Source organism: Pinus tabuliformis, chromosome 3_2, assembly GCF_031772625.1.
Source record: "Pinus tabuliformis cultivar Carrire ecotype Pingquan chromosome 3_2, CPIR1, whole genome shotgun sequence".
In the NCBI taxonomy this organism is placed as follows: Eukaryota; Viridiplantae; Streptophyta; class Pinopsida; order Pinales; family Pinaceae; genus Pinus; species Pinus tabuliformis.
Genome location: NC_142302.1, coordinates 985,930,741 through 985,945,226, shown reverse-complemented (window position 1 = coordinate 985,945,226; position 14,486 = coordinate 985,930,741). Strand labels below are relative to the sequence as shown.

The 14,486-nt window shown below is 36.1% G+C and overlaps 1 protein-coding gene across 4 annotated transcripts; it reads left to right on the top strand.

Moving 5' to 3' along the window:
* Positions 1-4,590: 4,590 nt before the first annotated feature.
* LOC149183921 (pentatricopeptide repeat-containing protein At1g11290, chloroplastic-like) lies at positions 4,591-9,381 on the top strand. Of its 4 annotated transcripts, XM_089417314.1 has the most exons (3): positions 4,592-5,372; positions 5,473-8,244; positions 8,946-9,381. In XM_089417314.1, exons 2-3 carry the CDS (start codon positions 5,653-5,655, stop codon positions 9,093-9,095), a joined length of 2,742 nt encoding a protein of 913 aa, XP_089273440.1. In that variant the 5' UTR covers positions 4,592-5,372; positions 5,473-5,652; the 3' UTR covers positions 9,096-9,381. The 4 variants fall into 4 exon arrangements, 3 of the variants coding, with proteins under 3 accessions (XP_089273438.1, XP_089273440.1, XP_089273439.1); XM_089417312.1 differs by having other exon boundaries at positions 4,591-8,244; XM_089417313.1 differs by having other exon boundaries at positions 4,592-8,244; positions 8,959-9,381.
* Positions 9,382-14,486: the final 5,105 nt, after the last annotated feature.

Below are 14,486 nucleotides of genomic sequence, written 5' to 3'. Positions count from 1 at the left end.
CATTCTGGGCAGTGGCTTGGGCTTTGGGCCTAAAAAAGTGGCTTAAATCCCAAGGACACTGACACAAAACTAGCAAGTTTGGTCCACAATCGCTGGCATGTAGGCCTGTGAGAGTGACTTTAGGTCTGTGGTCGCCCTCTTGCCATAGCATGAGAGTGACTATGGCCTCAAAGTTTTAGAACAATAGTGGGACCCGTGGACAAGATGTCTGGGTGGGTAACTTGTCTCTTAAAGGTTTTGTTGATGGTGTTGGATGAATGTGTGTGATGTTCTGTCGATTCCACTTCCTTAAGGTCACCTAGGAGGTCAAATTTGATCATAGTAGCCTCTCATCTCATGTTTACCTTTGTTGGTATGGCTACTTGGGTGGACGTGGGAGGAGGGTGTTACATGGTAACTGCGTAAGTCCTTAGTGTGAAATTCCTAAAAAATAGGGGCAATTTCCCAAGGGAACAAAGCAAGGAAATAGGAGCTTGGAGGCTTGAAAAAATGGTTAAATGTTGGCCAGGTTCAGTCATTCAAGCAGAGGGAAAGACTATACACTTGCAGAGGTTTCTCAGGCTTGAGAAAGCATTGCATTTCTTCTCTATTCTTTGATTAATGCAATACAGATAGTAAGGGGTTTTGAGAAGTTGTTTTCCCCTAGATAAATCTCTGTGTATGTGTGTTAAATACTTGTGTATGTTTATGATATGTGTTCTCGATCATGAATTTCTTTCCACAGATGAGTAGAGTAGATTTGAGTCTTATGATTTACTATATTTCATGAGCAGTTTCGAATCTACATAGAATTTCTATAGACATATAAACCCTAAGATAAATATTATAATCCCTAAAATAAACATGGTAAACCATGGTTGACCATAGTTGATTTCCATATTGAGATAATCATTGTCACAAAGCAACGTTGGACCATGCTTGACCATGATTGATTTTCATATTGACACAATTTTTTGTCACAATGTGACTCTGGACCATGGTTCATTTTCATATTGAGACAATCGTTTTCACAATGCAACATTTGACCATGGTTGACCATGATTGATATTATAAATCCAAAGGGGTAATAAACCCTAGGGGTTAATACTAAAAACCCAAGGGATTATAAACCTAAGGGAATAATAATAAACCCTAGGAATATGAACCTTTATATTAATAAACCAAAGGGTTTGATATTACAAACCCAAGCGAATAATAAACCCAAGGTATAAAAATTATAAACCTAAGGTATATAAACCCTAAGATAAATATTATAAACCCTAAAATGACCATGGTTGACAAAGCTTGATTTTCATATTGAGAAAATCCTTGTCACAATGCGACGTTGGACCATGGTTGAGCATGCTTCACCATGATTGATTTGAATATATCGAGACAATATTTGTCACAATGCGACATTGAAGCATGGTTGACCATTGTTGATTTTCATATTGAGACAATCATGATCACAATGCGACATTTGACCATGGTTACCTATGATTGACCATGGTTGCCATGATTGATATTATAAACCTAAGGGAATAATAAACCCAAGGGATTAATACTAAAACACCAAGGGATTATGAACCCAAGAGAATAATATTAAACCCAAGGGACTAATATTACAAAACCCAATTTATATAAACCCAAAGATAAATATTATAAACACTAAAATAGACTTGGTTGACCATGGTTGATTTTCATATTGAGACAAGCCTTATCACAAAGCGACGTTGGACCACGGTTGAATTTCATATCAACACAATCTTTGTGACAATGCAATGTTCAAAGAGGGTTGACCATGAATGACCATGGATGACCATGTTGGATTGTATAAAATATGGTTGACCATGATTGTAAATGATTGACCATGGTTGACCATGATTAATTTTATAAAACATGGTTAACCATGGTTGAATAATATTAAACCCAAGGGACTATTATAATATTAAATATTATAAACATTAAAATAAACATGGTTGACCATGGTTGATTTTCATATTGAGACAATCCTTGTCACAATGAGGCGTTGGACTATGGTTGCTTATGCTTGACCATGTTGATTTTCAAATCAAGAGAATATTTGTCATGATGCGACATTGGACCATGGTTGACCATTGTTGATTCTCATGTTGAGACAATATTCGTCACGATGCAATAGTGGACCAAGGGAATACTAAACCCAAGGGATTGATATTATAAACCCAAGGGATCAAGGGATTATATACCCAAGGGATCAAGGGATTATATACCCAAGGGAATAATATTAAACCGAAGGGAATAATATTACAAACCCAAGGTATATAAACCCAAAGATAAATATTATAAACACTAAAATAAACATGGTTGACCATGGTTGATTTTTGTATTGAGACAATCCTTGTCACAATGCGACGTTGGACCATGGTTGACCATGAATGACCAGGGATTACCAAGTTTGATTTTATAAAGCATGGTTGACCAAGATTGCCTATGATTGACCATGGTTGACTATGGTTTACTAACATATTGAGACAATATTTGTCATAATGCAATGTTCGACCATGGTTGGGACAATGATTGATTTTCATATTGAGACTTTTGTCACAATGTGACACTGGACTATGGTTGACTATGATTAATCATGGTTGACAACAATTGATTTCATAAAACATGGTTGACCATGGTTGAATAATATTAAACCCATATTATAATATTAAATATTATAAACACCTAAATAAACATGGCTGACCATGGTTGATTTTCATATTGAGACAATCCTTATCACAATGAGACGTTGGACCAGGTTGAGCATGCTTGACCATGATTGAATCTATAAAACATGGTTAGCCATGATCGATATTATAAACCTAATGAAATATTAAACCTAAGGGATTGATATAATAAACCCAAGGGTTTGATACTAAAACCCAAAGGGATTATGAATCCAATGGAATAATATTAAACCCAAGGGACTAATATTATAAACCCAAGGTATATAAACCCTAAGATAAATATTATAAACACTAAAATAAACATGGTTAACCATGGTTGATTTTCATATAGAGGCAATCCTTGTCACAATGTGACATTGGACCATGGTTGACCATTCTCAACCATGGTTTATTTTCATATCAACACAATCTTTGTCACAATGCGACGTTTGACTATGGTTGACCATGATTGACCATGGATGACCATTTTTGATTTTTTAAAACATGGTTGAACATGGTTGACCAAGGTTGACTATGATTGAACATGGTTGACTATGATTATCATATTGAGACAATGTTTGTTATAATGCGACGTTGGACCATGGTTGTAATAATGATTGATTTTCATATTGAGACAATCTTTGCCACAATGTGACGTTGGACCATGGTTGACCATGATTAGCCATGATTGCCCACGATTGATTTTATAAAATATTGTTGACCGTAGTTGGTCATGATTGAATTTATAAAACATGGTAACTGTTGTTGACCATGATAGATATTATAAACCCAAGGTAATAATAAACTGTAGGCATTAATACTTAGAACCAAAGCATGATAGTATTTAAAAAATAACTATAAAATATTATGCACTTATAAAAATATTATAAAAGCACAAATCATAACATAAGCATGCGTCCTTTGGAAATCACAACTGGGCTCAAACAACAACAATGTTGCAAATGTTAACACATCATGGCTCTTCCACTTCAATTTCCGACAGAGAAGGCGAAGGCATAAATATCGATATTGGTTTTAGATGAAGCATATTCCCAAAATATCTAATCTTCGCCCTTCATTAAAAAGTAAACGTGGGTTCATCCACCTGGGGTTGAAATAGAACACGGGTGAGACTAGTTGCAAATCGATTCCAAACACCAAAACTCCAGAGGTCAGAGTTGGTGACGGGACTTGCTTTCATATTGCTTGTATCCTCCTACACTATGGGCATATGGGTGCTGCCTCCAGAAATTTGAACACAGATGAGATTACTTGCAAATCGATTCCAAACACCAAAAATCTGGAGGGCGGAGTTGGTGATGAGACTTACTTTCATATTGCTTGTATCCTCCTACGATACGGGCATATGGGTGACGCTTCCAGAGATTTGAACACAGGTGAGATTACTTGCAAATCGATTTTAAACACCAAAACTCTAAATGTCGAAATTGATGATGAAACTTACACACCTTCCCCAAATTAAAAATATTTTAATAATAATATAAATTAAAAACAAATTCTTATAACCTTATTATTACAAATTTTCATGTGATAATAATTTAAAACAAAATATCTTTAAAAATACTTAAAACTAAATATATAGACAATTCAACAATGCCAAATGATTAGAAATACTCAAAATAAAACACATAATCTATTGCAAAAGATAGAAGTAATCTCTCTTTCTATATATATGCTAGCAAAACAAAATTTTTACAAACTCTTTTCATGTTTGATAAAAATTTAAAACAAAATATCTTTAAAAATACTTAAAACTAAATATATGAACAATTTAACAATGGCAAATGATTAGAAATACTTAAAATAAAACACATAATCTATTGCAAAAGATAGGAGAAGTAATCTCTCTTTCTATATATATGCTAGCAAAACAAGATGCTCCAATGGCATTTTCATTCTTTGGACTCAAATCAACTTTTGGTTTATCTAATGCTTAGAGAAAAGGTATCAATATCAAATTCTTCTGTCTTCTCGGCCTAGTACCAACTTGACATCAAACTCTCCTTCCTTAATTAAAAGTTAGATGTAACTGTGCATTTTCTTATCAACCCTTACCATAAAACCCTCCTGTGAACATTTACACTTTCGTTTAGATGACATTATTTTCAACGGCTATTTTTTTACACTTACTGCAGAATTTTCTGAAATAGATTTATGACAGCGATATTCTATGGCACCCTGATGTTACACAATTTCAATTCAGCGATAGAGTTTTCGCACCAGCAGCCTGCTCTCACAAATTTTCAGTTCAGGCGTAGGATTTTTGCAACAGTAATATTTTTTGGCAAAGCTTTGTTCAGCACAACAATAGATTTCATCATGGAAGAACTCAAGCATGGAGAGAGTCCATTAATGCTTAGAGAAAGAAGGTGGTTTTGATTGTGGATTACAAACCAGGATATGTTAGTGTATAAATAGTCTGTATTATCACAGAGAATACCATTATGTCAAATACAATGTTACAAGACATGACTCCATACTGTTTTAAATGAAAGAAAGAAGATACAATGACACCAACCTACACTCCAGGATTTTAGTTCAACCATGATAAGAGTATGAAGAAGCTCCTCCTCCTTCTACTATGTTACCTATAATGGATCTGTCACCATTTGCCCCATTTTCTTTATTTCCATCTCCACCTCCGAATGAGACTCCCTCTTACAGATATCGCCATCACAGGTATCTCCATCTTCCCTTGGTTCTGCACTCTAATTCTTATCATCTTTATTTTTATGGCCGTCGTTCTACTCCCAGCTCCAATGTTGTTGTACGGCTGCAGAAGAATAAAGGAAAAAAGAGAGGAGTTTCGGTGGGAAGCATCGTGTATGGCGGCCAAAACCTATACACACAATCCAATACACTCGAACACAAACGAACCAACGTTTTCTTATGGCGAGAAACGATCAGAGATTCTGTAAAGAATGGCTTGTTCGAGGAAGCGTTGAGGCTGTATTACCAAATGCAACGCGCAGGCATAGAGCCGGACAAAATGATATTTATTTCTGTAATCAATGCATGTGGCAGCATATTAGCTCTGCAGGCGGGGAGAGAGATTCATCAAGATATAATCTCTCAGGGGTTTGAGGCAGATGTTTATGTGGGTACCGCACTTGCATCAATGTATGTGAAGTGTGGAAGGTTAGAGAATGCACGCCAAGTGTTTGACAGAATGCCCAAACGAAATGTTGTGTCATGGAACGCAATCATTGCTGGTTACGTTCGCAATGGTCATCCCCATGAAACTTTGGCATTGTTCAATGAAATGCAAGTTCAAGGAATAAAACCCAATTTGATTACTGTGGTTAGTGTTCTGCCTGCATGTGCCGATTTACGGGCTGTCGAACAGGGTAAGCAAATCCACTGTTATGTAATAAAAAGTGGATTTGAATCTGATGTTACTGTGGGTACTGGGCTTGTGGGCATGTATGTCAGATGTGGGGATGTCAATATTGCTGACAAATTGTTTGAGAGAATGCCTCAACGAAATGTAGTGTCATGGACAGCAATCATTTCTGGTTATTCCCAGAATGGCGGACCCCATGAAGCTTTATCTTTCTTCAGAGAAATGCAAGTCCAGGGCATAAAACCCAACTCAATCACCATGGCTAGTGTTCTACCTGCTTGTGCCGATTTATTAGCTCTAGAACAAGGTAAGCAGATCCATGGTCATGTAATAAGAAGTGGATTTGAATCTAATGTTGTTGTGGGCACTGGACTTGTAGACATGTATGCCAAGTGTGGGAATGTTAATATTGCCCGCAAATTGTTTGAACGATTTCCTCAACCAAATGTTGCGTCATGGAATGCAATCATTGGTGGGTATTGCCAAAATGGGCACCCTCTTGAAGCATTGACATTCTTCAGTGAAATGCAAGTAGAGGGCATAGAACCCAACTTAATCACCATTGTTGGTGTTTTGCCAGCATGTGCCAATTTATTGGCTCTGGAACAAGGTAAGCAAATCCATGGTTATGCAATACGAAATGGATTTGACTATGATGTTGTTGTGGGCACCGTTCTTGTGGACATGTATGCCAAATGCAGGAATGTTGAAATTGCCCATAAATTGTTTGAAAGAATGCCTCAAAGAAATGTTGTGTCATGGAATGCTATCATTTCTGGTTATTCCCGGAGTGGCCATCCTCATGAGACTTTGGCATTCTTTAAGAAAATGCAAGTTGAGGGCATAAAACCTGATTCAGTCACCATGGTTAGCATTTTGCCTGCTTGTGCCAATTTATTGGCTCTAGAAAAAGGTAAGCAGATCCACGGTCATGCAATAAGAAGTGGATTTATATCTGATATTGTTGTGGGCAATGGGCTTGTAGACATGTATGGAAAATGTGGACATGTAGGCGTTGCCCTACAAGTGTTTAAAAGAATGCCTAAACGAGATGTTGTGTCCTGGACTGCAATCATTGCTGGTTATTCCCAAAATAGCCAGCCCCATGAAGCCTTGGCATTCTTCAATGAAATGATAGTGAAGGGCATAAAACCTGACTCAGTAACCATGCTCAGTGTTCTGCCTCCATGTGCTGATTTATTGGCTCTGGACCAAGGTAAGCAGATCCATGGTTATATAATAAGAAGAGGATTTGAAACTGATGTTTTAGGCATTGGGCTTGTAGACATGTATGCCAAATGTGGCTACATAGGAATTGCTCGGGAAGTGTTTGACAAAGTATCTAGTCGAAATGTGGTTTTATGGAATGCCATGATTTTGGGATATGGTTTTCACGGACATGGTGAGGATGCTCTTGCTCTTTTTTCCCAATTGCAACAAACAAGCACAAAGCCAGATCATATCACCTTCATTGGTGTTTTGACTGCCTGCTCTCATGCAGGGCTAGTGAACGAGGGATTGCAATACTTTGAATGTATGAAGTCCGATTATGGACTCGCACCTGAGTTGGAGCATTATGCATGCTTGGTTGACCTTCTCGCTCGTGCCGGGCATCTAGGTGAAGCACATGACATTATTAAAAAGATGCCATTAGAACCCGATGTTGTTGTGTGGGGGGCCTTGCTTGGGGGCTGCAGAATTCACTGCAATATTGAGCTTGGAGAACAAATAGCGAAACACCTTTTTGAATTGAAACCAAAGGCTGGATACTATGTATTATTGTCGAACATCTATGCCGAGGCGGGCAGGTGGGAGGATGTAGTGAAGTTGAGGACAATGATGAAAGAGAGAGACGTGAAGAAGCAACCAGGAAGTAGTTTTATTGAGTTAAATAGAGAGATTCATACGTTCCTTGTGGGAGACAGAACCCATCCTCAATCTGAAAAAATTTATGCAGTGTTGGAAACTTTGTATGACCAAATGAAAGTGATAGGATATGTGCCTAACACAAATCTTGTGCTGCAAGATGTGGAGGAGGAGCTGAAGGAAAACATGCTATGCACTCATAGTGAGAAGCTGGCCATCGCTTGTGGGATCATCAATACAAGCCTAGGCACTCCCATCCGGGTTATGAAGAACCTTCGTGTGTGTAATGATTGCCACAATGCCGCTAAGTTCATCTCCAAGATTATTGGACGAGAAATTATTGTGAGAGATGCTAACCGTTTCCACCACTTAAACAATGGATTGTGTTCTTGTAGAGATTACTGGTGATGCTCATTTAACTGATTAACATGTATGTATATGCTTTCAAATTAATATGTGCATAACGATTGTGTTCTTGTAGAGATTACTGGTGATATTCATTTAACTGATTAACATGTATATATATGCTTTCAAATTAATATGTGCATACTATTCGTTTGCTTGGCTGTGTATACTCTGTACAAAGAGAAGCTGGTGTTTCATATCACGTTAATATCATGCTAATTTGGCAGTTCTCATATACTAGTCAATTCTAGAAACACTGCATTATACCTCTGTGCGGGCTGTTTTAAATATCAGATCATCACTTACTACAGTTCTTTGCATTATGGTATTGATGAATCTCAGTTACTCTTCTTAAATTTAATCTAATAACTTCTCGGAGTCTGTCATCCCAATCAAAGTGTTTTGGATTCTGTAATGTTTAGCTGAATCTAACTAACAAAACATTAGAGCCTGTGAAGTTAAGATACATTTGAACAGATCCGCTCTATATAATTTGCTGGTGGAGCATTTTCATGGCCAAAAGACATCACTTTGACGTTGTAAAATGTTGAAACCCTTCTATTTTTAGTTGTTCTGTTGTGCCTTTTCTTGACTTTTAATGTGATGATATTTGTCTAGGAACTGATCTTTCCAAATAGCAATGTTGCTTAGGTGCATGGGTACAACACTATGTTGCATTGGTTTTCCGGACGGGGAATGGAAGGGATGGGGACGTGTCCCGGGACAGCAAGAGCGCATCTCCAAAATTTTCAGATGACAGTTGGTTAGGGATGGCAATTATGACTTGAACTTAAAAAGGACAGGGTGACTTTCCATTATTGGCTGCAAGACATGAGTAAAATGCAGTTTAACTTTAGGAAGCTTAAGTTTAACCATTTTCAATTTGCAATAAAATCCATGAACGGTTTATGAGACAAAACAGTGTCTCTATAGCAGCTTTTCTTCATATTTCTTGTTAATGATTATTATACTAATGTAAAAGGCATTCCCTTTTCAGGAGGTTTTGCAACCTTTACAGTTATATTGAAAACCACTATAACTTTGATTCTATAAAGAGATTAGATTCATATTTCGGTAAGAAGGTGGTTGAATAGGATTTTATTCAAACATTTAGTACCCCATCCAAGTCTAATATCTGATTGTTTTTCACAATGGTTGAAGTTGGGATGGTGGAAGCATTGGACTTGAAAGATTCCTGGAAACCTATGTACAATATGTAAAAGCTGAAATGACCTGAAAAATGAAAAAAAGCAAGAGCAATAACTACAAGGATCAATCCTTTGAAATGTTTCATTTCCTGTTTTCTTGACATGGAGACTTTGCTTATTGTAATTTTGTTATTGAAAATACAATATTTAAATTACTAGAAACCCAATTGAAACTCATTACCATACAAAACCCATGTTTTGAGATACAACTTGTACAACTTTAGATTAAGTGCAATACAAAAATAATGGATGGAAAAGTGATCATATTGTCCAATCATCAATGTCCATGATTATAAAACTAAAGATATATAACCAGATTATCCCTAAAATATTTCCAGTATATTCCTAAAATCTGTCTGGAACATCCCTGAAATCTACCCAGAACATATTGGAGACAACAAGGAAGTCCCCAACAATTTGGCGACGGTTCGTAAGTGTCCACTAGTCCCAGGAATGTGGGGAAGCAAGGTACATGGGTTTTTTTATGGGGGACGGGTCTCCATGCAACATAAGTACTACAACACTTTTTGAATGTGAGGAAGGGGTATATCAGTTGTACACACGTAAAATATAAATCAAATAAATAACATCACTGAAATTTATGTAGATCAACAATGTTTTAGTGCCATTTTCCTATTTTGATTTGATATTGGATAATGATTAGGAAAACTTGATCATTCTCATTGATTGTTCTTGAGTCTTAAACTAAGTATATTAAATTTTTTTCTAATGATCTTTCCAAAAATGTAACAAAATAACCAACGCAAAGTCCTCAAGGCAAGTCTTCTATTCCACCCTTCCTCTCCTCATCACTTAGGTCCTCAGTCAATAAGCTTTCCAAGTTACCATTTCTAAAAATGTAACAAAATAACCAACGCAAAGTCCTCAAGGCAAGTCTTCTATTCCACCCTTCCTCTCCTCATCACTTAGGTCCTCAGTCAATAAGCTTTCTAAGTTACCATTTCTCTCAAGCAAAGGCCGCTCTTCTAGCGTTGTAATTGGAGGTATTTTGACAAGGATCCTTGTCCACAACACAACATTCTCTATCTATTGGCCCCATTTTTAGAAGGATTTTCCTTTTATCTTGGTTCTTTTGAGCAATGAGATAGAGTCTGAAATGAAGGTAGACTAAGTTCTTTACCTTCTTCGATCCTAATTGGTTTATTTTCACTAAAAGGATAAATAATAAGTGCTCCAATTCCTTTAATAAAACAAAAAGGTTTCTACCTTTGAGAGCAACCATATGGCAAATCCTTGCCACCTGGAGCATACACGATGAAACCACCAGTGATCCATTGGATCGTTATGCTTACACCTCTTTCTCAAAGTGACATGTGAGATAGAGACAACTTGTACAAGTGAAAATGAGGCAAAATTGAAAACATATATCAGATGCCCCTTCTATGGAAACATAATTTTTTTTAACAACATTCATAAATCCTTTCACCACCTCTCTTCTTTGGGAAGGAGCCTGCCTTCCCATTACACGATCATACCATTTCACATTGATTGCATTTGTTTTATTTCAGATGGGTTGCTTAGTTTATTCTGCTACCGTTGTATAAATGTTTTCCATTGTGGGTATAAAATAGGATCTCTTTTATCATTGTCATTGAATCCCTTCGCATAGGGTTCATATTCTCATAAATATCACCTAAACATAAGTTGTTCCTATCCACACATAAATCATATCACATATTTTCACAAATTTAACATCGGCCCGAAAATGATTTATCCAAAGTCAAAACAACTCCAATAGTTCCATCTCCAATAGCCAATGAAGAAGAATGTAATAAGTGCATAATCAAGTATCAATTGGTTTAAGAAGTCCGAATTTGGCAAACTCACAATGAATGGCTTGTGAATGGTGCTAATTACATATAAAACCATAAATTTTATGCTTATTTTCAATAAGCACTAGATTCCACTGAAGTTTGTCATTTTCTTTCAATGAAGTTGTTAAAGAATATGCTACATATGAATATATTTTTGTGGGTACATTAAGGGTATATATATATACTAGCGTAACTATATAAATTAAATGGCTAGTGAATATTGATAGGCATCAATCCATAATAAATATCAAAACACTTCATGATTCATCTAAAGTTGTTAATAAAACACAAAAATAAAAAATAATTTACAGCTTTATTTTAAATTATTATTAATTATAAAATTAATTAATATATAAGTTAAACATATATACATTTAAAAAAACATGAAACAAGATTCTTAACCATGGAGATTTACCCTGACTTTATTATGGAGATTCTTAATTTGTAAATAGGTTTAGTTACAATTTCATGGGCTAATACCATGACTTATCTTTAAATGCCCAAAAACCCATAAGTTACTTCATATGACACTTGTTTATATGACATTTTTTTTAATTAATCAATTTAATTAAAATAGTAAAAGGGGCATAATTACTTCAAAGATAAATCTCAACCATTGATTTGTGTATACTACTACAAATATTCTAGAATATTTCATGGAGGTTAAATCTCCACCATCCACTTAATAATTATTGATAATTAAATTAAAATTCTAGAAGCCCTATTTCAAAATAGACATACCAGGGTAATGAAAAAAAACATATTAAAATTCATTTAAATTAGTAATGTTCTAGATTGTATACACTAATGTGTATTCTTTTTAGACCGTTAACTTTGTTACTTAGCAAACTTGCTTTGCATTAGTGATGACTTGGACAACATTAGATGGCCCCACCTCTATAATGATCTCATATAATTAGTCTTTTAAGGACAAAGTATTCTTTTTTTGACTTAAACAATTGATAACCTTAAAAATATATGAGCCAAATATCAAAGAGACAATGATGCTTATTAGTGGATGATTCTAACAATGTGTCCAACTACCCATAACAATGAGATATCCACCCACACTAAAAGACACTTTCAATGGTGTTATAGCCTTCTCTAGCTATGCCTTCTCCCTGCCAAACACCATAGCTTGGAACTTCTCATAACTAGGTGGATTATGGTCAGTTAGTCCCACAACGTTAATAGTATGGAGCATTTATTCAAAATAGGTGAACAGTTTGCATTGGAATGGGTTTCACATGCAAGAAAAGATCTTGTTATTGCAAGAGCAATATCACCCCTAACCTTCACATCAAAGTTGAATTAAACATATCACAACCACCACCCGTGTTAGCTCTTTTACATTATTTATTTGGAATATCCATGGAATCATTCTAGGGCACATGCTCATTATGACATCCCTTGTAGTTAATCCATCTCATAACTATTATTATGAATTGTTTTCACATAAATAATGCAGAAAATGTAGTATAAAGATTGTCTGAGAAGAGGACACGCATTTAGAGCTTGAGTGGAGAAGTTGCTGGGAGAAGTGCCCGAGAAAAGATTGCAATCAGAGGTGTAATTAAGAAACTATCTAGCTTCCCAAAGACGAAAGGGTAGTTAGTATAGGAAATTAAGAAAAGAGATGGGGCTCTTGCATAATAGGACGAGCCTTGCTATCCATGTACCTAGAAAATCGTGTTAGTATGGTCAACATGATAGGGGGAAACAGAGAGGACTAGGGGCTGGCCCATGGAAAGAGAGAATAAGAGAAGTTTTGGACTATGTGAAGAGAGCATTCACAAGCGCAAGAACAACATAGAGGGAAACACATCTTCCTTGACAATATAAAGAAAAAAGGAGGATTCAGGAGCACATGTAGAGATGAGAGGATGTGTTAGCGCAAAAGACAAGGAATACATTTTGGGGCACATACATATCATTGGATGTAGAGTAGAGTGGGCAGAGTGATTGGAGAGAGGAAAAAAAAAGGATAAAGGCATGAACGTGCAGGAAAAAGAGAAAGGGAACGATTTTGAGAGAAGGAACATCAGATTGTTGTTGAGGAGAAGGAGACACATTGGTTAGAAAAGTCCTGTTGGGGTTGTATGTGGAATCACTGTGAGGTCCTTGGACTCCTAGGAACTAACTAAATATAGAACATTCACTTGAGAACTTCACTACTTAGGCTTTGAATCTGGCTTGGGGGTGGCTATCTACAAGAAATATTGCAGCGCATATTAGCCTATTGTTGGGAGGAGAGTCGAAGTCCCTTCTCTAGTTTCCAACATCTTTAAATAAATAAGATAAGTGTTAAATATTGTAAAGATTTGTATTCCTATGATATGCCATCAAGGATGTTAGATTCATCATAGAGCTATGTATGTCTAGCTATTTAGTGTGTTTATGGTAATTAGGGATTCTTTGAGATATGTGGATTTAACCTTGTCAACTCATTGCAAGAGAGAGTTGATGTATACATTCTTGGTGGTCTAGAGTAACTAGAAATCCTTTTGTTACCTTATACTAATTTGGTTATCTTTTGTCAATAAGAGTATTTGTGGCAGTTGACTTGTTTGATGCAGGGTGTTGATGGGGATGCTTGGATGTCCCAATATCCCATGTGTTAGTGAACCTTGTATTTGGAAAGTCTTGGAAACTTGTTGCTGTGATATTAATTGCATGTAATTCCCTTAACAATTGTAGGGCTTTTCGCATGGATGGGTGTGGAATTATTGGCCATTTGCATGTCTAATTGGTATTTTCATTAGTAGGGTCATTGATGCACTATGTATATGAGGAAGATCTAGCTCAAAAGGTAACTGAGATCTCTGTATAAACATAAGCTATATGCATGGTTGTGCAAGGTTTCTTGATATGTTGTAGTACTGCTAATAAGATGGTATATTATTGTATGCTTGGGATGAGATGTTTACATGTTTGTTCTCATGATATGAGAGATCTAGGCATCTTTGTGCTGCTAATATATTCATATAAATTACAAGACTCAGTTGGATGTTTCAAGAATTCATATATGTTGTTGTGGTATGTTAGATTTCAAGGCTTTCGGGTTATAAAGGAAAGTGGATCCCTAGACTGGGGATTGTGCTCAACGTACTTAATATGCATGTATGGTTGTAATAGA

What these genes read in the sequence shown, in the direction of transcription:
- LOC149183921 (XM_089417312.1), top strand. Translation starts at nt 5,275, where the DNA reads ATGTTACCTATAATGGATCTGTCACCATTTGCCCCATTTTCTTTATTT. An exon ending in TTATTGGACGAGAAATTATT is followed by an intron (nt 8,245 to 8,945) that starts GTGAGAGATGCT and finishes CTTTCCAAATAG; the next exon opens with CAATGTTGCTTAGGTGCATG.